The following is a 23,760-nucleotide window of genomic DNA, read 5'->3' on the forward strand; positions in this document are numbered from 1 at the left end:
CTATAAATGTTTGTGAATTAGGGCAGGTCAACATCTTTGACAAAACAAACATTAATATGCTCAGTGCAAAAAACCCTGCAATGTCCTCTTTTCAATTAGACTTTTTCTTTTTTACATTAATTGGTTTTATTACAAGTGGAGAAAATGTTCTTTTTTATTCTGTATGTAACATTTAAGAGTGCACTGTTTTCCAAAATGTCCAAAACTGACTACACCATACAGAGAAGACCAAAAGGAAATCTACAAAATACTAGAATGAAATACTCTGTACAGATCCATTACAGTGTCAATAAATGAATTTCTTCTATCAAAATATTGTGTTGATTAATCAAACAAAAACATTTAGTTTCAGTTAGTATCTTTAGTTTGATTGTACTGTCTTTAAGGAAATCTCCTTGGTGGTCCCTTATAGTACATAAATTGTCCCAAATAACCCTCGCTTTAGAAAAGGTATTGCTTAAAAAAATGTTAATAAATCATAAAGTATTATTCCCTGTTGGGTTCTTTTGGTAAATTCATACAAAAACAGATAAACAAATAAATGCTATGCATATAAATGTATGTACTCATTAATTCCAACATAATGGAGGAATAAAATGTTGGTTATTTTTTCATATTACCATATTCTTGTTAGTGTATTCAGCCATATGAGAATGGCCCTGCTGGGGTTACAGAGTACAGATGAGGAATTTCTTTGCTTTCATTAACTGTATGTAATGGAAATATTCAACAGTACAGTAAGTTCTGTAGCTGCCAAATAAAAAGTCACTTAATCATACGGTGCCTGGCAAAAGCTTTACGCAAATGAGAACAAATGGCAAGAGCATATTTTGCCAAAGTGCTTTGTAAAAACATGAATGTCTAAAAGCAAATACTTATTATACACACACTCAACAACAGTCTTAACAAGGTCACCAGGACCACTGAGGAATTTAGATGCGACCACACACTTATCTTTACATAATTAGTCACAGCTTCAACAGAAACAAAGTCATAAAATAGACTGTTTAATAATTGTACAAACATATTACTATAATTATAGTCAAAATACAGTGTTTTTTTTTTTTTTTATATATTTACAAACTCAAGGCCTGTCACTCCATGCCTCTTGGCTCGAACAGTGTACAAGAAACTCATGGCAGTTGCTTTACATTAAGTGTCATTTTTCTGTTGTGCTTATGAGCTCCAGTCAGGTGAGCTGGTCCTGAGTCTGAAGAGCAGTCCAAAAACAGCAGCAGTGACGGTGGTTAAAATAGGAAAAAAAAAAAAAAAAGAGAGCAAGAGAGAGAAGTTCACAAACTTGGCTCTCCAAAAGTCCTCCTGCACTCCATGACCCCTGCTCCTGGGGGCCGGTCACAGTTGTGTGTCAGTTTAACCTGGCTGGGCGGCAGGCGGTCGTATGCCAACTTGTATTCCCGGTCAAATGCATCTGCGAAGAGACACATTAATAAATTAACCCATAAAGACCCAAACATCCACCGGCAACAAAAACCATTCACTGATCTAAACTGTTTAATCCTTGTTGATCCACTAATCCTATCAATGCATGTAGATAAGTGGTGTAAAATACAGTTTGTCATCTTTTCATGGTCATCAGATATGATCCACTAAGCTGTTCTGAGTGAATGTGGAAACACCATCATCTTCTACAACACTGATTCACCAGCAAAACCCATGGAGTTGGATCAATGACAGTGGATGACTTATTTTATGTTCAGTTAACAATATATTTTGCAGAAAAAAAAAAAAAAAATTCTTCAGTTTCCCCTGTTTTGGATGTAATAACTCTCAACTTGAATCTGAGCTTTAATGAAGATCTACATAATCAGTACATTAACTATAGGAAAATACCTGTTTTTCACTTAAAAATGCAAAATACAGAGCGTAATATTAGGTTAAATGGTGATAAATCATTCAAAAAAGGTAAAAAAAAAAAAAAAAAAAAAAAACCCAGAAAACTTCATTTAGGAACTGCCACAAAAGCAGCATTTGGTCTTTATGGGTTAAGGAAAGCAGCATGAAGGAATCTCATTGTTTATGATAAATTAGTATTATTATTATTAGTTAAACAGAAATATAATCTGCAATCCATAATCTTTTTGCATGGTTGTTTACATTATAATTTCAAAGTGGCTGTAATGAAAGTAGTCCAGTTTTAACAAAATGTATCTGTGTTTGGTTTTATATTTGATATTCAGCTTAAATTGAGGATTTAACAAGTAATAATCTAAAACGGTGGTAATTATATCCAGTTGGGCTGTATGATGGTTGAAAAAGTCATAATCTAATTATTTTGGCCAATATTACAAATTGAGGTTTTCATTTTAGTATTCTTGTCTGCACATTACAGCATATGTCCAGACTATTCTCTACCTTACTCTTTTATTATTTAGTATTTCCACATTCTTGCAATCAGATCACATGAAATCCTTCAATATCTGGAACCTTTAACCCTTTCATGCATAGGCCACTCCAGTGGACAGTTCTTCTCCAGCTGTTCTCTTGTATATTCATGGGTTTTGATGTTTTAGTTCCTTATCAGCCAATACAGTGAACACTTACGCACCATCCCATACACTGACATTCAGACCATTACTCTAACTTTGCTGCTCTTGATAAACCTGATCTGGACTAACATCTTTAAGTGTAAATCAATTGTTATTTGTTAGACAAGGTTTTTTTTGCATTTTATCTCCATGAAGTGAGTAATTATTACCATTAGAATATGTTAAAATGTGAGAAGACATCAGATTAGCAGCATTAAAAATGTTTTTATTTCATTGTTTTCGTCTCACTTTCTGATATTGGGTTTTAAACACGTTTCTTTACTTCAAAATTAAATGCGTGGATATTTTTGTAACTCCATAGGAAAAAAAAACCTCAATCGCATTGTTTTTTTCATGCCTAAGGAGGAATAAAAACACTGAAGAAAAGAATCTTGACTAAGGTTCTCAGAATTCATGCGTGAAAGGGTTAAATTGTTGCCATTATAATACATTCATAATACATAGGCTGATATAGCAGCTATAATTGTAATTCGATTCATAGTTCTGGCCTTTATCCAGACGAAGATAGTTTTCCATATTTTAACACCACATACACTTCTTCTTCTTCTTCTTCTTCTTCTTCTTCTTCTTCTTCTTCTTCTTCTTCTTCTTCTTCTTCTTCTTCTTCTTCTTCTTCTTCTTCTTCTTCTTCTTCTTCTTCTTCTTCTTCTTCTTCTTCTTCTTCTTCTTCTTCTTCTTCTTCTTCTTCTTCTTCTTCTTCTTCTTCTTCTTCTTCAATAACTTGTAATAAGCACAACTTGCTTGAATCCTGGCATGTTTTCTCATTAACTTCAATATGGTATTTTAGTCACTAGACTTTTATCCTACTTTTAAGAATTCTAACCAAGCAAAATTTGCTCACCCCATTAGCAGATGTTTTTGCTTAACAGAAAGTTTGGTGATTTCAGAATATTTTTCTTCTTTGAAGTAGGGCTGTTTCTGTGGTGTATGGAATATATGCAAATAGTTTGCCCCAAACAACATGACTTTGAGACTAAGCCAGAAAATCACAGTTTGAGCTCTTAATCAAAGCAACCCAAGAAACACAGCTTTGGAACTTACTGATATTAATGTTGTTCTTTCCCAAAGCCACCAGCGCGAGGAACAGCAAATCTCTGTACAGGCTCCTGTTAGAAAAGTTAAAAATATTAACAACAGAAGTTACACTTTCCCATTAATATTCCAATTAGGTTTTACATTAAATGTGTACATGTAGTTATTTCCTCACCTCTGTCTTCTGAAACCCAGCTCTGGTCCCAGGAGCTGGATGATCTGGCTCATGGGCTGGTAGACATCACTCTTCTTTATGCTCCTAACAAATCCCTGCAGAAGCTCCACAGTGAAGAGCTGGCCTTCTTCACATAACCCAGAACGCACCAGGGAGTTGGCACCTATAACGAAACCCAGATAAAAGATAAGTCACCCTGATCAAAGACTCATTCATCTCCATCACTCAAAATCAACTGTGCAACTATAGCACTGATAAGGTTGGCATAGCTAATAAGAATCCTGCACTGAATTATGTATGATGTTCTAGTTACTTTATATGCATTATTTGATTTGCATGTAAATTTCTGACCTTGATAAACTTCACCAATGTTACCAGTGAAATCATAATATCAACTTTTGAAGTAAATGAGCCTTGTAGTCTCAATGATGTATCCACTTACAGTGTGTGTTCCACAGGACATAACAGGGCTGAACTTTGTCTTGATGTAATTTCAGGTTGTCCCACATGATCCTCACCAGCACCTGCTTACTGTCCTCAGACGTGACACTCGGTGGAGACTAAAGAGATGGAAAACAGATTCATTATTATGTGTCTAATACCTCTTAATTAGTAACTAGTATTAGTGTTAGTACATCTAGTGGTAAGGAAAAAAACCCTCTGCTTTGTCGACAGTCAATGGGCCTTTTAACAAATAAGATAAACATTCACCAGTGGCATTGGTTAAGGTTTATACTGTATGTTCTCTTACTATAGATCATAAAACTGACAATGTATGGGGTTGAAAACATTTCCCTTGTTTTTTTATAATGAAGATTTTGGCACAAACAAACCAGAAAACTAATTGCTGTTTTTTCATCAGGGTTCCTACAGGTTTCTACAAGTTAAGTTTAAGACTTTTTTACTTAGAACAAATTTAATGCCCATTTCATGGCCATACTGGCAAAAATTCATGACTCCTAGAATTTAGGAAAATGCACTGATTTAGTCCAACCCCTTGATTCCCACCGTTATTTCATTTTTCACTAGGGGCTGCAAAGTTATTTGACAATTGGTTCCTAATTTCAATAGAAATTGTCGGGTTGGAATGGGTGGAATTGCGTATGCTAACGTTACGTTCTTTGCAGCTTGGACATTTCCCAGACACATTTAAACACAATACAGCAAACATGTTTCTGGGAACATAACTTAAGACCTACCCTATCAACTTTAATGCCTTTTAAATACTTTTTTAAGGTATTAAATGCAGATTTAGAAATTCAAGACTTTTAAGACTTTTTAAGACCCAATGGGAACCCTGGTTCATGTAATACACGTAAAAAAAACAAAGAATCAGCAACACTAAGAATCATCTCAAAACAGAGTTAAAGTTTCAGATATCAGGAAAAGAAAACACCAGAACTGAAACACCCTCCTCCACTCGACAACATGACACTATTTCTTGACAATTTGGAAAAGTGAAGCTAAAATATCACAAGTAGTGGAACTGCAATGTTGCTTTCATGGCAAAGTTTAACATTTCTCGTTTGTGCAAAACTTTACAGGAATATTCTAGAGGCAATATATAGTCGATGCACAAACTTCCTCATTTCTGTGTGTCAGTGACAGGAATGTTAAAGACAATAAGTTGAGAGGTCTATGCATATGTGCCCAGAGTTTTGCCTCTCACACAGATCCATACAGAAAGTAAGAAGAGAGAGATGTTTAATAAATTTCTGCCTTGGGATAAGCAAAGTTGATCTGTATCTGCACTTGTACAACCAGAGCCACTTTGTTGTTTTTTTTTATTGTTCTGGTTATTCTGTTATTGGCTGTAGGTGCAAAGTCACTGCCTGAAGGTCAATGCCCAGAAATGTCTCAAACATGGAAAAACAAAAGAAAAACAGAAAATTCAGGCAGAGGGCAGGATCTTTGCAAATAAATACACCACCAAACACTGATAGAAAGTCAAAGGTGATGATTATTTTAAGTCTATATCAGGAGTGGCAAACATACGGCTTGCAGGCCAAAACCAGCCCTGAAAAGAGTTCAGTCCAGTTCAGTCCAACCCATGGGATGAATTTGCAAAGTCCAAAAGTGACACAGAAGACAAGTTAAATGCAATATTTTTCAGTTCCAGATACGTGTTACTAAATATTTTGTGTCTTTGTAAAAACAGTATGATCTGTAAGTTGTAATGCACATGTGTAAATAATAATTTGAGGCTTAATGTTGTTATTATTAAGAAATTGCAGGTTGTTTGTGGAAGTTCAGGTTATTCATATTTCCTTGTAAAAGTAAACATTTTCATAATGTAAGTTTACTTTTTTTGTACTGAAACAAAGAGAAAAATGTGGAAGTTATGCTATTATTTTACTGGTCTGGCCCATTTGAGGTTAAATTGAGCTGTATGTGACTCCTGAATGTAAATGAGTTTGACACCCCTCGTCTATATAGTTGCTTTTTAGGTAAAATGTTATATATTTTGCAGCCATAGTCTGCTCAGTAGAGATGGAGTATTGACAGTAAATGGTCATGTCAGACAAGACCCAGCAAGGTTAACAGGTTTTCTGAACAGACCCAAGAGGAGGCGCCCATGTTTCTTTCATTGCAGATCACTGGATTTAGAAGCTTTCAACACTCTTAGATGAATGCCTCACTGAGATAAGAGGGGACTGAATGAAGCTCAGCAGCATGTTTACCTGGTCTCCGTGGTTACAGTGCTGAGAGGCCAGGATAAGAGCAGGCAGGTTACTTGGTAGCTCCAGCCTTCTGAAGTACCACACCAGGTTCCAAAAGACTATGGGATGCTGGTCGACGACACTAGGAGACGAGATGGCCTGGTCGCCCTCGTTCACCAGGAGGCTCTCCAGCTCCTTCCACAGAACCAGGGGACTCAAGTAGGGCACTGTCACCGGAGCCGAGGAGGGGGCCGAGGCTGGCGCCGACTTCACAGCTGGCCCCGGACTCCTGCTGCTCTCCAGGATCTGCGGGGGAGCTGAAGATGACTGAGCCGCACAGTCTGCCACAGACGTTCTGGCCTCGGGATTGAGTGATGCAGACGTGTCCTCCTCCATAACAGGATTAGTTTCCTTAGAGGACCTGAGGGGAGAAACACAGCGGATGTGCTTAAAGAGGCCGGGGGGATAAACTGTGTTGTGTCTGAATGTGTGTATGTGACAAGACATTAAGGAAAGAAAAAACAGAAAAAATAAAGAGAAGGCAGCGAGTATCTTTTTAGTCAGCTATTTTCAGACATATTTTTATGCAGTACATTCAAAGATAATTTCTTTCTAAATGATTTTTAATCCCTCCTTTCTTTGTATCTATCAATATGCAGTTATAAATATAATTTTTGGGTAGGTGCCATCTGAGTTTTTTTTTACATTTTTTTAAATTATTTGTCTTTTTTCGCTGCATCACAGGTAAAATACTTCTACTCTAATACTAAGACACTAAGATAGATTGATAGAATACTCTGGATTTAATATTAACTTGGATTCAAAGATCAGCTTGAAAGATTTTGGTAGCTGAAGGTCAAATTTCAAGGTCATTGCAACTTTGTAAAATATGCTTTTGGTTATAAATGCTTGTATCTTAGCGAACTGCAGGAAGTTATTATTATACAAGTATTGTGATTATTATTCTTATTATTTTATGTTTTTCTGCTTCTCTCTAAACTTTTCCATGTAGTGTTTTTATGTTGTATGTGACTTATTGACTTAACCTCTGATGTGTTAGATTCAGTGTGTACCGGTGAGTAGAATATTGATTTTGCTGTTTCTGCTTTTTCCATGGAATGCTTTGCCTCCTGTTTGGGAATAAGGGACATGTCTGCTGCAATTTGTTCCATCTGAGATTAAACCGACTCAGTCACGTGGTTTGAAAATACCCAAGCGGTGAATATATTAATATCTACATTGTTGATTCTTGTTTAGCTTTGTGAAAATTCCGTATGAAGATGTCTGCAAGATCCAGATGTTGCATAAATAAAACTGCTTTGAGTTATCAGTGCAATGTGTGGACATTTTGCCTGCCTTGATTTTCTACACATAAGATCATATTTCAACTGAATTCAGTGTGAAATGAATGGAAATTCTGTTTATTGTGTCTGTGTCCACATATAAGCAGATGTGTTCAGGTACTGGTAAAGGATTTACCCATTCTGTGGTCTCAGATCTTTGATTTCCACATTGAGGAAAGGCAGAAAAGCTGTGCCGCAGAACGGGCAAGTGCTGTTCAGGTTGGAGTCGTTTGCTGTCCATCCTGCCATGATCTCCTCGTCGTACACCAGACAGTCGCATGTCTTGCAAAGTGAGCAGCTGGACATCAGCACCTTTAAAAGAGTGATATTTAGCTTTTTTAAATGGAATTACGCATTTTAAATCATTTCCCTGTGGTCTACATAAAGTGTAAATGTTATGCTTGGGTCTGAATTCTTCATTAATTCAACTCCACAGGTCCATCTTCAACCCTGTTTATGAGTAATGACACCAGAAAGGTAGTTTTGAGCGCTGGCCTTTTAAATATGAGCCACTTCACATCCCACAACCTCCAGGTTGTTGGCTGTGCTGCTCTGTCCCGTTCAGCCACTTGTGTTCGTTAATACAACCAACAACTGAACATTTAAGGTAATCGGCTCAAAGTTTGGACATATTTTCAGTATGGACTACAACCACTGCTGGTGACAAACAATTATGGCGCACTCAGAGAAATGTCCGTCCAAAGTCTTGACCTTATATGTGCAAATTTCATGATGTAACTAGTTACAAAACATAACAAATTAAGAGGGAATTGAAACGATTTGTAGAAATCCACTCAATTTTTGCCTATATGACTATGAAGATAGTTTTGCAGCAGCTGGAGGGTTCAAATTCAAACTTTATGAACTATTAGGGTCCAAATACACAAATAAATGTACCAAAGACTAATAAAAGTGGTTTTAGCAAAATATGACCCCTTTAATAAAAACAAATAACACGAGGGAGAAATCAGACTCTTAGCCATGACTGAATGTTTAATCAGAGATTTTAGTTCTAAACTAACTTGAATTAAAATGGTTTCTTAACCCAGAAAGACCCAGTGCTACTTTTGTGGCAATTACAAAAATAAATATTCTCTCTATTTAACGGTTCTTAAGTGTTTTATCACCATTTATTATAATATTATCCTCTGTATTTTACATGTCTCTAAAGTGAAATCAGGTATTTTACTATATTTAATTTACTGATCATGTACGTTTGTAAAAACTCAGATTAAAGTTGAAGGTTATTATATCAGAAATAGAGAAAACTGAAGAAAAATGATTTTATCAGCAAATATGTCAGTAACTAAACATAGACCCAGTGTCTCCATCCACTGTCATTGATCAAACTCCATAGTTTCCACATTCTCTATGGAGCCTCTGAACATCCAAATGGGTCATATCTAATGATCATGAAAAGACGACAATCTGCAGTTTACATGTATTGATAGGATTAGTGGATCAACAGGTATTAAACACTTTAGATCAGTAGATGGTTTTGGTTACTAGTGGCTGTTTGGGTCTTTATGGGTTAATTCATTTTGTTAAATGAGGTATATTGAGACAACCACATCATAACAGGACACATTAGAGAACATTTACATGAACACATAATAAAAATGACACTAAAAGGAGCACCAGATACCTGATAGTGTGGACTGAGTTCAGGTTAGGTGCTGTGTACTGATATTAAAAAAGTGACTGTCATTACTGATTGAGATACTTTATAAGCACAGAAACTATATGGAATATTTAACAGATGTTCTTCTTTGCAGGGGGGTGTCTATACCTGCCCTGAAGATAAAGAAAGTTGGTGACTTACCTCTATGGTGTAGGTTGGAGCAGGATGGAAGCGACTGGTTTCAGGGGAGGAATCTGGAGTGTGAGGAGACTTAGAAGGAAGAGCCAGACCACCTGGATATGGTGGAAGTTCATTCGGTTAGACACACAGGTAAAGACGAGATGGAACACTAATATCAAAGCTGTAAATATTTGGTTAAATGAAGCAAAAATGGAGAACTGGTATTTTGTATTCAAGTTAGAACAACATGAAAAGCAACCCATTCTGCAATCAAAGTCTGCAACAGATGTTTTGTTTTTACTAAATGTGTCTGGTAATGTGCACGTGAGGGTGCATGCACATGGACATGTCCACATTTTATGTTAAGCATAGGGCCTGTGGCTGTGTGCAGAAAAGCCTACACATTGAATCAGCCCTCATGCCTGATGGCCTAGATTCCCACAGAACAACACCCGAGTCTCTCCATTACTGAGCTCTTCTCTTACTCTAAATTTAGATTGTCAAGAAGTGTTTTTGAACTAATGTAATAGTGCAGTTAAAGCATAGGTTCAACACCATTATTATTATTTTTACTTTTGATGTATACTTACAAATAATGCTTTATCAATAAAAACCCAAAACTAGCAGATTTAATACAATTATTTTGCAAATAAAGAGTAATTAAAGCAACACACCAGAGAAAGAGTTGTGTCTGAACACTCTGTTGGGGGTACTGGGGCTGCTCAAGTTAGTATGACCCACACCCGGGCTCCTCCTGAGTCTGGACACGTTGCCATGCTGGGGTGAGGTAAAGCCATCTGGGTCCAGACAGGAGTCATTATCGAGCAGAGAGGAGCAGTCTGCCTCTCCTGAGGTCAGTGACGACACACTAATCCTGTCGCAGTTAACATCCTGTGACAGAGGAGGAAATCAACACTCGGAATCAGTTTGATGCTAGCAGGCATTAGCCGTCACGGGGTCAACTAATATATTTTTTAGGTACTCCAACACAAAGCTTTGTTGAGATTTCTTCATACTGATACAATAAAGTATAATCAATAATATTTTAACATGTTTTAACCATGAACTAGAGGAATTATACTTCTTGTACATAAATAAAGAAAGGATGCACCAATTTATGCTGCCATTTTGCTTTGTTTGTTTGCTTATTCATTTTGTTTTTAGTATTAGTCCCCCCCGCCAAGGAAATGTATAATTCATCATTAAAATAATCAAACCATTCTGAAGTCATTTAACCTGTTCAGCCCTAAACCCCTAAAAGCTGAAAATGAAATCACCAAAATAAATGGAGTACATTTAATATAATACATGAAATATATATGTATATTTAACAAAAATGTTTTCTTTAATGGGTTCAGAAGAAAGATAACACCTGTGAGACTGATGATCAACTGTTTCAGAACCAATATAGTTACAATAAAACAAAGAAAATACATCAGTTTCAGCTCTACACAGTACATGAGATGAAAACCTTGTAGAAATCATGGGTTTGTAGTCTTGAGCAGGTTAATATATAATTAATGCTGTTTTTAAATGAGCAAAAATGAATTAATAATTTTTAAACAACAGGTTAATATCAGCCACTACCACTGCTGAATCTCATCATGGCTGATATATATCAATACATCCCCAAAATTAATAATTAATTTTATGTATTTTAGGCAATTACTCTGGGCATGCAGCCAATCTGATAATTATGACACATTGCGGTAACTTTAGTCATAATAATGCATTTTTATACTAATTTATTTCATCATATATCAGATACTGATGATCATAAAGATGTGGAATGCAGAGACAATAACTGCTTGAATCCTTTGAGAATATTTAATACTAAACAATGATGCACTACTAACCTGTGTTAGTGAAGTCTGTGATGATAGACGAGAGTAGAGGCGGCTGGCCTTCTCAGCGACGCCCTTCCCTGCTGAGATGACGCTGCTCTTAAAGATGTCCAGCGTCGGAGTGAACAGAGAGTCCATGGAGAAAGATGAGGTGGAGGGAGTAGGTGATGAAGGGGATACCAAGGAGGACGGTCTCTCTCGGTCTTTGACACCCAGAGGGAGAGACGGCGATGGCCTGAGCTTCTCCTTGGATTTAACGGGCAGTGGGAGGTGTGTGTTGGAGCGGAGCAGCGGGGCGGGTCTGGGGGAGGTGTGACACACGGGGCTCGAGGGGGTTTGTAGGTCCATACTGAGGGTGCGGCTCCTCAAAGGGCTATTTGTATTGTTCATGTACATCTCAATCTCCTCGGCCAGGTCGTGGCGGGCAGTTGGCGTGCCGCTGCTGTTCTGCTCACACTCCTTTTCTGTCTCTGTCGCCATCATTGACAGCGGATCAAACCCCATTTCAATACCTGTCCTTGTCACTGTCCCAGCATTGCAGCTCACACTTCTCTCTGCTAACGGTTTCTTTTTACTCTTTTCAATGTCCGTCTCCTCCTCCTCGACCTCGTGCAGCCTGTCAGCAGCCAGGTGGTGCTGCTTCATGGAGCTGAGGTGGGGGACGGTCAGCCTCATAGAGCCCTGTCCAGATAAGTCAAGAGACTTTGGCCGCTCTGTTTTTGGCTGAACACCACATAGAATGGTGTCAGCAGACAAACTGGAAACAAGCCTAATGCCGTTACCTATGGAAAAAACATGAAGGAGTGTTTTTAAATCTCAACTAATTGAACACTATTGTAAAGGAATGAAAACACAATACATGTTCACGACGGTTTTTTAAGTAACTCACCTGCACTGGCATCTGCAGATCTACAGTTTCTGGTTGAAGGAGAGGTACTGTTCACTGGAACATCAGTCTCAGATGCTGAAGATGTAAAATATCCACTTATTAGAATGACTGAACACACTTTAAAGACTTGCAATTTATACTGTATATTACATTCATCCTTAATTTTGCATTTCTTTTAGACAAACTAACTGTCATTTCATTTATGGGGAAGTTTAAATTGTTAGATGAATAAAATGTTGTAGATTAATGGGGAAGGGAAGTAATGAGCATTAACACATACACATTAATGATAAACAAATAATCTATCTCCTATCTCTACAATAACATTGCATGCAATTAGGACTTAAAGGGGTTCTATGTAGTATTGATAATCCAAACTCTCATCAGCAGAGACTGTCACATACCAGAACACATATTACTCCAAAAACCACCAACAAATCAATGCTACTTGTCTACAGACTTTGTCACTCACTGAAAAAAGTATAAAGCTCATTTTTTACACACATCCATATTATGGTATCATCAAGTTTTCTTCTTCAAATTAAAATTTAGACAGTTAAAATAAGAGTGTCTTATAATTTTCATGTGCTGCATCAGCTGATGGTTTATGTCAGGAGTGTCCAATCCTGGTCCTCGAGGGCCAGTATCCTATTTATACAGAAGACTCTGTCCTGCATGTTTTTGATATTTCCCTCTTCCAGCACACCTGACTGTCATTATCAGGCTTCTGCAGAGCTTGAGGATAGGCTTATCATTTGAATTAGGTGTGTTGGAAGAGGGATACATCTAAAACATGCAGGATACCGGCCCTCGAGGACCAGGATTAAACACCCCTGGTTTTACATTAGGGCTCTGTTAGCTTAGCTCTGTTTTTAGGCAGAAAACACAAATAAATCTGTTGGCTCACAGGTCTGAATAGATTAAATTCCTATCTGTACAATCCAGTACATTGACAGTTTTGGCATAATTTCAGAGCTCTTCATCCTAAACACTCTAATGATAGTTTAGGTCATTCATTTAACTTTTGAGTGTAGAAACACTACATATAAGCCAAGCTCATCCAGTGCTAGATCGTAAAGCCTGACATTACATATGACAAAAGTATACTTTATTATATAAATGTGTGTAATGAAGAGAAATCCTGACAGACAACTGCCTGGTTGCATAACATGTTCATCATCAACAGAAACTGTTTTTCCAAAAAAGTCTAAATATAACAGCAAATGGAAGGATAGAAAATGCCTCACACCCACACTAGGACATGCTACTCCTGCTTTTAGAGAGAGAACATTAATTTTGCTGCAAATGAGCTATGATTCTCTTCTGCTGAAATGGTCATTAAAGGCAAAGATTAGACTAATCCATAACTCACTGGACTGCCTTGATCCTTTGTCTACCACCAGTGGTGTGTTGTCAGTCTCTCTGCTGCACATCCTCTCTTCTTCTTTGGATAATGAATCGTAGCCTTGGTCTGACTGTCCACCTGAAAAAGAAGACAGACTTTCATTTTTTTATACTGTCTTTATTGTCATCTTTCACACAGAATAGAGTAAAGTCAACTATTTAGTTTCCATGAATTGTTCATGAGAGAGACAAGTGATGGGACAGTTTTTCGTTCAACAGACCATGGTTCCATTCCCTACAGCCTAAAGCACACAACACTCCCAGAACAGACAGACAAGAAGCAGCACAAGTGAAATATCCTCTTTGAAACCGTGGATCATAATCACAAGGTCAAACTACAGAAAACTACAACCTTATTTCTGCACTTTATATTAATCTTTCTGCTATTTCTGCTTGAGTTATCTTTCTCCCACTGAGGAATAGAAAAAAGGCATGAGATGATAGAACTGACAAAGTGAGTAAAAAACCCATCTGAAATAGTCACAGTTCATTTAAAAAAACCAACAAACTTGAGCTCATCACATGCAGTGTGTTGTGCAGATGAGGATTAGCATCACCCTGAATAATAAAGAAAATTATATTTGGAGAATAAAGCTATAAAGCTATAATCACAAAAGAACAGTAATTTTTGAGGAAGAAAAAGTCAAAATATTGCAAGAATAAAGTTGAAATATTTACAGAAAAAACAAGAATGTTAGGAGAAGTTGTATCTGTAAATGTAAAAAGTGGTATTTATGGGAAAACAAATACAACAGGTAAGATTATCAGATGGATTCTGGAAGTTCTAATCTGTGGCTATCCTTCCAACTTCACTTATGTCCAAAAGACTCTTTTTGATCGCGTTATCTGTGAAACCTTTATTAAAGTATAATTCAAGGAGATGCCCTACATTCCTCATTTTAACACCAGCAACAGACTGTTCCCTTCATATTTCCTCTTCTTTGAGTTCAACCTTTCTCATCTCATCTTTTGTCATCGTCTGCAGATATGGAAGTGCATGTCTCCTGCTGATTGCCTAATTTACATATTTCCAAATGATTATAAAATTACACTCACTCTAATTACACTATAATCAGCCCGTTTCACAATTCTCTATATTTTATTTATTTATTATTTACTTGACAGTGTTATTTATGTACTGCAATATGCTTTCTGATTGGTGAAAATACTGAACTTTGGTTTTGACGAATTTCATGCTTCATGAAGACTTTATATCTTTTAATATCAGGTGCTAAAAATACTAGAAAGAGAAATTTAAGATAAAGGATTACAGATCATGTACTGCTTCCAATTCTAATTTGGAAAACTAAATGAAATCAGGAGTTTCAAGGAGAGAAAATAATTAAGGAATGACAGTGATACATTGCATTTAGAAAAAGTAGAAAATTTGTCTTTGTACCTGTACTAAATCCATCATCACTGGAGTCCATTTTAGTGAAGTCGGTGTCGATGGAAGTGCGTTCGGCAGAGTCATTAGCACTGTCCAAACTGCCATGACTGACAGTGTCGAGATCGCTGCCATCTGAAGGGAGATAACAGAGAAGAGAAAGGAAGAAAAGTTAAAACCAGTGAGGAACAAATGCAGTAATGCTGACAAGAGCCCAGATGGTTTCAGATCACTATGTAAACACTTTGAACGCTGCTGTAATCATCATCATTTTCTTCAAGGATGCAGGAACGCTTCGGATGCCAGACAGTTGTCATCATGATTCAACATAAAAGCAAGTCAAAGAACAAAAAAAGAATCAAAATTTCATTTATTTTTAGCTCAAAGGAGAGCAGAGGCTTATATGATTAAAATGCAAGTTGTGCTTTTTTTCTACAAATTGTAAATACACTTGGCACAACAACGTGAATATTTTAGGGGATTTTGTCCACTTTAACCCATAAAGACCCAACACTACTTTTGTGGCAATTTCCAAATGATTTCTTTTTACCCTATCTAACCTTTCTTAAGTGTTTTATCACCATTTATTATAATATTATCCTCTGTATTTTGCTTTGTTTAAGTGAATATTTGGTATTTTCCTATATTTAATTTACAGATCATATAGACGCTCATAAAAGCTCCGATTAAAATTGAGGGTTATTATATCATAAATAGAGAAAACAGAAGAAAACAGTGACTTTTCAGCAAAGAAATCAATAACTGAACATAAACCACGTGTCTCCATCCACTGTAATTTATCAAACTCTATGGGTTTTACTGGTGAATCAATGTTGTAGAAGATGATGGTGTTTCCACGGTAACTTCATAGCCTCTGAACGTCCAAATGGGTCATATCTGATGACCATGAAAAGATGACAAACTGCATTTCACACCAATTATTTACATGTATTGATAAGATTAGTGGATCAGCAAGTATTAGACGCTTTAGATCGGTAGATGATTTTGGTTGCCAGTGGCTGGTTGGGTCTTTATGTGTTAAATAAAGGCAAACATGCGTGCAACATCTACAGCAAGACAATTACAGGACATGGTGCAAGGAATGATGTTTTCATTACAACCCCTCTTTACATGTCTCTACATGTCATTATGCTAATGAGAGCCTCGCTGTGCTGTTGTGGGACTTGTGGGAATAAGATCAAGACCAACATGTGCACTGAGACTGCTGGGGAGGAAAACCTCTTCACTATGTTTAATTAGAATCATTAAAATGTGCAGGTTGGGAACAATATGAGCTGAAGGAGGTTGGAGTTGGTATAAGTTTTATTATGAGACCAGGAAAGAAACAGGAACACCTTCTCCCACAGGATCAAGTTATTTACATCTTAATCCATTATGAACAACAGGAGGTGAGAACAACTTAGCATGTACTAAATTTGTGTACAGACGAAAAAGGAATCCCTCACTTCAAAATGTGGTATAATTTAACTGTTTTTGGTGTAATACTATGAACACTGATAACATGTTTTAGTATCTCAGTGAGTGCGTGACACTGTTAGTGTGGCAGTATTAAGCAATGATTGTATGAAATATTTTAAGGCTGTTGCAGCTGCACAATGATATGAAGATAAATAATTTGTTAGAAGTAAGTATCTATATGTGTGTTTTTAGAAGTGTACTTCAAGTATTATGTGCTATTTTTTTTTTATTTATTACACTTTACATTACCAATCACCACATTATTTCTTAATTTTACTTGAAGTAACAGTACAGCCATCAGCTTATCGATCATTGTTGTTAGGTTATGAGTAAAAGCTGAATATTATGCAGCATATTATTGCTCTTACCTGAAAGCTGAGGATCTCTACGCAGTGTCTGCTGTTTTTTTCCTGCTTGCTTGAACTGGACCACACCAAGGACAACGTTCCTCAGCTTTCCCCACAGAAAGTAACCTCCTCTGGTGGTGGAGGGCCAAGTGCTCTCCAACACCGCCTGCAGCAAGAACATGCAAATGTGCCCATACATTCAGATTGAATTATTTATTTTAAGAATGCTATGTGTGTACATTATGGACATGGATGGTACAGACCTTGTTGTAATACCCATAGGTGATGGCATTGGGTTGAACTCCTGCCTTCTTCATCTCAAACAACACCCTGACAGCCAAAACAGGCTGACTGTACTGGCCACACAGCTGCAGCAACACACGGTAGCACACCTTGGTAGAAAAAAGAAAAACATCATGAAAATTTTAATATTTGTTATGATGAAGAAATAAATATATGTATGCTTATTTAACAGTATATATGTGTTTTTTCGTACCTCATCAGGAGCCTGCAGCTTCTTGTCTTGCATCTTCCTCAACACATCATAGGCCATGCGCAGAGCCCGAACCTTAGAGTGGCAGGTACTGACAAACCCTGGCAGGCAGATATACCACAGGCCATAACAGTGGCGCAGCAGACACTTGGACCACATCTGAGGCATAGATGAATGGGTTTTTGCCATCTTCTGAGCCAATCTGATCTCCTGAGACAAAGAAGGCCACATGTAGAGATGATTTATCTTTCTTAACCAGATTTTCAAGCTGCATTCACATTACAGAGTACAAAATGTGAGCAACATAGGCTAAAATTCTTAAAACTAGGATTACCAGGATCAACAAAGAATGAAAACTGGAAAAAAAAAAAACACAACGCACATTCATGTTTTCTTACAATTATGTGCTTCCACAATAGAAAAGCTTTCTAAAGAGGTAGCAGTTACTAATAAATAAACAACGTTATTTTCTGCTTTTAACAAAATCATACTCTTGCCCTTGCTGACCTGTTTGGAGCGTCTGAAGATGGCCGTAGGGCTGGCCGGGCTGCTGTGGCGTGAGGTCAAGCCTGCTGATGGAGGATTTGGTCCCTCCAGCGGCTGCAGAAGCTCAGCATTCAGCACAGGAAAGCCAGAGTAGCTGCATAAAACACAAACTCTCTCAGAGACTGGCACATACACCAAAATAGACATCAATCATACTTATCCCCAATAAACACTTGCGAGCCAAGCCACACGTACAGTGACTTGGCTGTGACGCCCTAGAAGATTGTGTGCTACCATAAAAATCCAAAAGAGATGTGTTCCGGCTCAAAATAATCACAAAGCCCTACAGCAGTGACAAATTCCTCACAATGGAGGCAATTCACTCTGAGTCTGTCCTCCGGGGGAACACAGTGTGCACCCATTGTCAGAGAGAAGTGCTTTTGAAGTGTGTGTCTGTGCACAATGGAGTCAAAGAAATGGTCTTTCTGGGTATCACAGACACAGGTTGATGTGTAGTGAGTTACCTGTAACACAGAGGATGCTCCTGTCCCTCTGGCAGTGGGGGCAGCTCTGGAGGGTTGATGTAGACTGTGTGCTCACTGTGGTGGGATTCATCCAGTTCAATCAGTCTGGTGTCCTCTGGACGTTCACTGTCCATCTAGTTTGACAAGAAAAAGACAGGAGTGACAATTCAACAACCTTTACTGGTGTCATTGTGTACATGTTCAGTACTGCCACACATGCATCAGGGCTTCTTGGTCTATCCTCAAACAAAGTAAAGACCTTCAAACCAAAAATGTTTTTTTTTTTTTTTTTCGTTTTTTTTTTTTTATCAATATAACATTTTGAGTGTTTTCATTTTGGAGGTTTTACTCAGATATTTAGGAGATCAGATGGTTTAAGGAGTAGGAAATACACCTATATTTATGCATAATGCACAAAAATGGGGTGAGAGCTCTGGGATGGCAGATCAAACCACCTAAAACCACCTAATGATAGAATGAGGAGAATTATATTTTGATGTAATATTTTTATGCATAGGAATTATGTTTGATTACCTTGCATTATTGCTTTTTTGTATTTTCTCCTACTTATTTAAATAAAATGTATGAATTATTTCTGGAGTTTTATCATCATTAACCCCATGCAATCACAAAGCTGTCAACCTACTGGTGTGCACTGGCATAAATATGTGTATTTTCTCAATTTGTCAAACCAGTTCTGGCCTCATGAAAATCCAAGCAGGACCGAAATGTTGTAGTAAATAAAGGATGTAGTTTGGAGCAATTCTGCAGGCATTATCATTGCTCATGGATGGTTATTGAAAGCCGCCCACCTATGACTATGTTTTTCTATCTTTCCTCAAAGCTCTGCCTGAAAATAAATCCACTTGTGGAAAAATTGCCTGAGGCCTTCTGGATATTTGACATGAGACCTCAGATCAGGTATGAGGTCAATAAGAACAAACAGACTTCAGTAATGAACCCATCTTGTCAGGAATATACACTCTGCCTTCCTTTAATTTATCCAAACAACACAGCCAATGAATCCATGACTCCTTCAAGACTAAATTAATCCAGGCTGCAGTGACCCGGACAAAATTGATGCCATGTTTCTCTAGGGATGTGAAACTACTAAACTGTAATGTCGTCACGATGTTGGAATTTTTATATTTGATGCAATGTCTTGAAAAATACTGACATTCAATAGCATGGGGAAATACTGACAAAACATTAAGGGTGGAACCTTCTTGATTCTTATTAAAAGATAAATATGAAACTGCTGTGATGAGGTAAGACTTTCCTTCTCTTGTTTAGTGACTGAGAACAGCACAGTAACTGTAGTAATCGACTAGTCATTAGAAAGAAGAGAGAATGCAAAAGCGGAGTTACCATAGAAAATGAATATTAAAACAGTTTAAAATATTCAGAATTGATGCCTATTGAAAAATATATATTTGGACAGCTAGTATTAACCTATACAACTTTGTCACCTTGACTCTAAACTGACACATTTCCCATAGCTGAAAACAGAGTGAAGGGTTTGTTGTGACGTGTTGACTTAAAAAATATACTGTCTGTTTAAAGACAATGGCACTAACACAAAGCAACATGGAAAGATAAAACCCAAATGATCTATTTTAGGAAAACTGTCTGGGATATCATAAAACGCCTGTTATCCTGATACACAGTCACTCAGCTTATCTGAACTGATTACCAGCTTATCTTAGCATACGCTTTACAAAAATATTAACATTATTGCAGCAGCTGAATAGCTCGCCACTGTTTCTGTGTTACAGGGTTTGTTCCACTCAGTCAAGTGGATGATTCACTCAATTGACTGTCACTGACCTGTTTGCCCTCGCTTCGATTCTCCTCAGTGTTTCTCTGCTTGTTGCCCTTCCTCTTACACTCAAGAGGTCTTTCTCAATCACGCACTTGTTGTCAACTTCAGCAACAGTGAGGCTTTATGAATCAATGCTTCCACTTCTCAATAATAACCACAATGACCACTCATACAGGAGATTCAACTCTCCATGCAGGATGCAAGAGTTGCTTCCTGATTGCACAAGTGTGCAAGCATAGAGACTTTTTTTTAAGGGAGGAGGTTGTTTTGTCTTTTTTTGTAAGTGTTGCAAAACATGCGCGGGCACATTGTGTTCATAAAGGCTGACAATTCTCCAAATGTTTCTCACTCTAATAGAGAAGGAGCCAGACAGGTCCAGATCCCAGAAGGTGCCAACAACTAAGCTCATATATGATGTGTGTCTTTTCTTGTCTGTCTTCTATAAAATATTTTAGAAAGGTCTTTGGAGTCAGGACACGACAGAGAAATCATATTAGCCAACGGCAAGCACTAATAATTAATCATTATCTCAGGATCACCTCTATACCGGTTCTACATAACCTGAAGCCTATCTGTGCAGTTCATTCTAATAGCACTTGGTTCAATAATAGATTGCTGACATGCACAGACAGCTAATGCATATCATCACATTTACACTGTCTCCTCTGTCTTTGATTCATTTAAAGTAACACACAGCACTTTGAGCTGAGTCACCTCAAACTATAGAAATTAATCTGAAATATAATGAAATAAATGTCAAACAAGTAAGCTCACTAAGGCTTACAGTTTAAATCTTAACAAAACAGGTCTCATTCTTGTCTCTGAGAGCTTACCTTGCCTCCAGTGGTATATAGCTAGTAGCGATAGGACATGATCACAACCGTAGCAGCAGCAGTAAGAGAAGACACAAAGCAGAAAATCAGGAAAGTTGAAAATAAGGGCAGAGAGACTAAAACACAAGAGAGAAAACACTTTTAGATAGAATAAAGATAGAAGATAGAATAGAAAAGAGCAACAAATTAGAGACGAGAATGGCTTAGAGCTGATTTATATAACAAGCAGCTCAAGGGAGATGTCGGAGTGTTAATTACTCTATGTTTAATTCTGTTAGTTCCTGTTGTTTGCTTATTAGTTCTGCCAATAGCGTCACATTAAACCAATGCCTCCATAAGACATCTTAATTGAAAACCCAACATGACATTAATCTTTCCTCTAAATGTATTAACAAACTTCAACAAATGGGTTGCGGCTAGGCCAGATTTTGTTATTGGAGTGTTGTTCTTACACAGCAGAATGATCCCATTCTTATGATGAACTGCAAAGGAAACAGAAAATCAATAAAGAGATTAATTGCAATCCTCACCTTATCAACACACTCATCGAAGAAAGCCAGGCTGGCATCCTTATCGCTGACAAAAGAACACTCCTCTATGAACCGGCTGAACATTTGAGTCTTCATCATGAGGGAGTAAAACCGCTGATGGGAGCGATCTCTGCTCTTCAGGAAACCTACGAAACACACAAATATATTACGTACTAACAAACATAGGAGCATGAAAAGTTGACATTTAGAGGCGTGTGACAGTCATGAAACCGAACGATAACTTATCAAAGTGCTGCAGAGGTCAGGACACAGACTTAACCAACATTTAGAGGAAATTAAAACTGTGGTGTGAATTAGTTGTTCACAGCTGCTTTGGTTGCATAAGAGCACACAGATGTGCTGGGACATTGCACTGTTAATCCTTCTGGTTTCTCTGACTTGCCATCACAACCTAATTTCCAAGGAGGCTTGAGGTTAAATCGTAAAAGTCATTACAGTGGAGTTTTAGGTCAAACACTGAGGCAACAGCATTTAGGATGTAACCTCCTAAAAAGCGCATCAGCAATGGTTTGTGACACACTGAAGCATACCTTGTAGGTCAAATAGTGAACTGGCATCTGTTGTCTTTTCTGAGGGGGCTTGTGTGATGGGCAGTAAGTAGGTACGGTAGCCTCGCAAGATGGCCGCCATGAAGCGCAGAAAGGCTTCCTGGATCTCCAGCTCCAGAGTTTGGAGGCTTTTTCCACCATTAAGCTCACTGTCAGTCACTGTGTGCTCCATCTGCAAATCGTCACGGTTCAACTGACCACCTGAGGACACACAACATGTGCACCGTGTAAGCAAATAAACAAGACCTACTGACCTATTTATTGTGTACACTGCAAGAGAACAAAAGCAAAGAAATTCAGTGGCAAATAGTACAAGAAGAGAACATGCTGTTCACAGAAAAGTGGTTTTTGTGGCAGATTTTTCTAACCACATACGGAAACAAAGCTCCAGACAGCCTGACATGACAACATCGTATTTCTAATTCAGATGAAATGGAGTCTGCAAAAGATAACATTGAGAGTAAATGTAAATCAGCCACATACAGAGTTTCATTCTAGATAGGGATTTTCTTTCAAATTTGCATTAATGTATAATCACCGTAATGAATGAAATGAACAATATTAAATAAAAAAAATAGATTAAAAAAACCCTCTCTTTCTCCCACAGACCAAAATAAACCATCTAACAACAGAGTGACATGATATGATGGAATGTGAATAATGGCCCAACAAAATTGCTAAGATGGGGTTCTGTGTATTACTCTAAATTGCCCTTCATCCCCAGTATCTCCTGGGATACACTAACCACTGTGTATTGAATTCATATGCTGGATTTTTTCCTGTAAAACTGACTGTATGAGCTGACTCAACAGACTCAAGCAGCCAGCCTAAATTATTCATAAACCCACACAGTGAAATGACGCAGCATCGAACTGGACTCACCCTCAGTGAGCTGCTGATAGAGTTTATTCAGGGTATTCAGAAGATGTTTGCAGGCTCTTCTGGGTAACATTTTCCACGTCAGAGCCTTCTTGTCATCTTTTCTGAAAGCACACCATGTGGTTTAAATTACATGGGAGGACAGTTAAGAAACATTGAAAAAAGATAGAAAGGAGAAAGAAAAATTCACTGACAACAGCACTGACAATTTAATCTCTCCACAACATGCTTTGAATTAATGTGGGAGACCAGTGAACCCAAATGTACTTTTATGTACCGTAAGAATATTTCTCATTCCATTTTCTACCGTTACATAAGAGCAGCTATCACTGACAGATGCTGATAACTTCAGAGTCGTAATCAGAAAACAAGTTTTTTCTGTGCCTTGAAGTTGAAGGTGGTCATCTATCACCGAGCAGTTGTGGTCAGATATTACTTACTGGGAGATGGTGTTGGTGTCCAGATCCACACAGCTGATGTCAGCTGGAGGCACGTAGAGGTCGAAGTATCTGGAGTCAACGCCCACAATGAAAGGACATGGTGCACTGAGCACGTCAGCCAAGGCCAGTGGGCACAGAGGGATGTAGGGACATGGCCAGTGGAAGGGGAAGATCATCTGTTGGAGCAGTGACATTTTCAGTAAATGACAGAAGAGGTTCTGGGGTAAAGATGTGGAAGTTTTTCTTATTTTTTAAT

At 37.7% G+C, this 23,760-nt stretch overlaps 1 protein-coding gene across 2 annotated transcripts in view; it reads right to left on the bottom strand.

Annotated features, from left to right (window-relative positions):
• Positions 1-108: 108 nt before the first annotated feature.
• dennd4a (DENN/MADD domain containing 4A) overlaps positions 109-23,760 on the bottom strand; it is a 34,677-nt gene continuing 11,025 nt past the window's right edge. For both annotated transcript variants that reach the window (XM_030136095.1, XM_030136094.1), the window contains exons 10-31: positions 23,505-23,680; positions 23,068-23,168; positions 22,168-22,386; positions 21,617-21,762; positions 21,087-21,107; positions 18,432-18,565; positions 17,929-18,061; positions 17,425-17,631; positions 17,192-17,320; positions 16,950-17,094; positions 15,115-15,237; positions 13,684-13,794; positions 12,312-12,386; positions 11,435-12,204; positions 10,253-10,469; positions 9,600-9,691; positions 7,914-8,089; positions 6,456-6,855; positions 4,217-4,334; positions 3,775-3,937; positions 3,609-3,673; positions 109-1,429 (exon numbers count right to left, since the gene is read on the bottom strand). In XM_030136095.1, the coding sequence (XP_029991955.1) occupies positions 1,293-1,429; positions 3,609-3,673; positions 3,775-3,937; positions 4,217-4,334; positions 6,456-6,855; positions 7,914-8,089; positions 9,600-9,691; positions 10,253-10,469; positions 11,435-12,204; positions 12,312-12,386; positions 13,684-13,794; positions 15,115-15,237; positions 16,950-17,094; positions 17,192-17,320; positions 17,425-17,631; positions 17,929-18,061; positions 18,432-18,565; positions 21,087-21,107; positions 21,617-21,762; positions 22,168-22,386; positions 23,068-23,168; positions 23,505-23,680 (3,858 nt within the window). In that variant the 3' untranslated portion in view covers positions 109-1,292. The remainder of the gene's footprint in view (positions 1,430-3,608; positions 3,674-3,774; positions 3,938-4,216; positions 4,335-6,455; positions 6,856-7,913; positions 8,090-9,599; positions 9,692-10,252; positions 10,470-11,434; positions 12,205-12,311; positions 12,387-13,683; positions 13,795-15,114; positions 15,238-16,949; positions 17,095-17,191; positions 17,321-17,424; positions 17,632-17,928; positions 18,062-18,431; positions 18,566-21,086; positions 21,108-21,616; positions 21,763-22,167; positions 22,387-23,067; positions 23,169-23,504; positions 23,681-23,760) is intronic.

The sequence above is a fragment of the Sphaeramia orbicularis genome, chromosome 6 (assembly GCF_902148855.1).
Source record: "Sphaeramia orbicularis chromosome 6, fSphaOr1.1, whole genome shotgun sequence".
Taxonomy (NCBI): Eukaryota; Metazoa; Chordata; class Actinopteri; order Kurtiformes; family Apogonidae; genus Sphaeramia; species Sphaeramia orbicularis.